This window comes from Sinocyclocheilus grahami, unplaced genomic scaffold, assembly GCF_001515645.1.
Source record: "Sinocyclocheilus grahami isolate Dianchi unplaced genomic scaffold, SAMN03320097.WGS_v1.1 scaffold2512.1, whole genome shotgun sequence".
NCBI lineage: Eukaryota > Metazoa > Chordata > Actinopteri > Cypriniformes > Cyprinidae > Sinocyclocheilus > Sinocyclocheilus grahami.
Genome location: NW_015507691.1, coordinates 24,193 through 25,982, shown reverse-complemented (window position 1 = coordinate 25,982; position 1,790 = coordinate 24,193). Strand labels below are relative to the sequence as shown.

Sequence of the window (1,790 nt, the reverse complement as noted above, 5' to 3'; positions counted from 1 at the left end):
CTCTTCTAGGTTTTCAACTGGTGTTCAAAAAACTGTCAATGTTAGTAATGTTGATATAAGAGCCCTGATATAATAATAAAATGAAGAGAAAAAAATTAAATAAATAAGAATGCAGTTCCATTCATTTACATCAGAGTATTTCATGATTAGATAATGGAATAAAGCAGTTTACTTTTCATGATGGTTTATACTTAGTTTAAATTTACAGTCACATTGTCTGCAAACTGTTTCCCGCTCATCGACTCTATCCATGTAAATAATGACTTCATTAAATTCAAAACGAAAAGCCAATTATTTAAAATAATGTTCAATGTCAGTGTGATGCATGTGAAGTTCATTAACATCTCTGTGTGATTATGTAAATCTCCTGTTGCATATTTAAACAGCAGGCATGAGTCAGTTTACACATTCATCTGATCACTAGAGGGAGTGAGGAATCGCTTCAGTTCATTCAAACTGTGCTGTGAAACAAACCATGATCTCTTCATCTTTAGTGCTGCTTCTGGCAGTGATATCCTGTAAGTTTAGTCTGCTTTCTGTGTGATACATCATTTTGTTGCTAATATTAACAGGTATTATTTGATTTGATACAGGCATTGATTCAAATGAACTCACTCAGCCTGAGTCTCTGACTGCCCGTCCTGATGCGACTCTCACTATCAACTGTAAAGTCTCCTATTCAGTTACAAGCTATGCTACAGGCTGGATTCGTCAGCCTGCAGGAAAAGCTCTGGAGTGGATTGGAGTCATCTGGAGTGATGGAGACTTATACTACAAGGACTCGCTGAAAAGCAAGTTCAGTATCAGCAGAGACACTTCCAGTAACACAATAACACTGCAAGGAAAGAATATGCAAGCTGAAGACACAGCTGTGTATTATTGTGCCAGATAAACACAGTGACAGACGCCAACAGCCTCCCTGTACAAAAACACCATCATCATATCACAAATTAAAAGTATTTTTGATGATTTTCCTCATTCTGACTTATAAAGATGCACAGAAATAGTTTGAAGCTCATCAAAAAATTATAGACATTAATTCAGCTGGTCAAAAAAACAAAAACACACTTCAAGGCAAGCCTAAGAAATTTAAGTAAATGCATAATATAATCAACAAATATAATTTGCACCAAAATAAATAAAACAAACTAATAAAAAAAAAAAAACTAATAAATATTCAACATTCACATTTTTCTGTACATAAAATATTGCTTAAGCATCCTAATTGGATGTAATGAATTATGCAAATATTCCTCCTCCTCCTTGTTATTTGAGTTTTAAGATGAAAAGAAGCAGCTTGTTCTCACTCGTCTCAAACCATGATCTCTTCATCTCTCTGGTTGTTGCTGCTGCTGGCAGCTGCTTCTCGTAAGTCTTTATAGCCTCTATAGAGATACTTCAGAATGAAAATACTCTTGGCTATACATAATGTTGCCGTATCTCTAACATGGCTGGCCATATTTTCCCCCTCAGGTGTCCACTGTGTTGAACTGACTCAGACTGATTCTATGGTCTTAAGTCCTGGTCAGGTTTTGACTCTGTCCTGTAAAATCTCTGGATATTCAGTGACTGACAGCAGCTACTGTACTCACTTCATTCGGCAGCCTGCAGGAAAAGCTCTGGAATGGGTTGGATGCATATGTGGTGATGGTAACACATATTACAGTGATAAACTGAAAAGTAGTTTCTGATCCAGTTTCAGTTATATTTAATGTTCACAAAAATTAATACAAGTGTATTCTTGGCACGTTTCACAAGACAGTGATACGGTGCACAATTTAGGACATCCT

The 1,790-nt window shown here is 36.0% G+C and overlaps 1 gene segment (V, D, J or C); it reads left to right on the top strand.

Annotated features, from left to right (window-relative positions):
- The first annotated feature begins 440 nt into the window (after positions 1 to 440).
- LOC107575214 (Ig heavy chain V region 5A-like) lies at positions 441 to 926 on the top strand. The segment is given in 2 exon segments: positions 441 to 518; positions 594 to 926. Coding segments are annotated over 2 exon segments (342 nt in total).
- Positions 927 to 1,790: the final 864 nt, after the last annotated feature.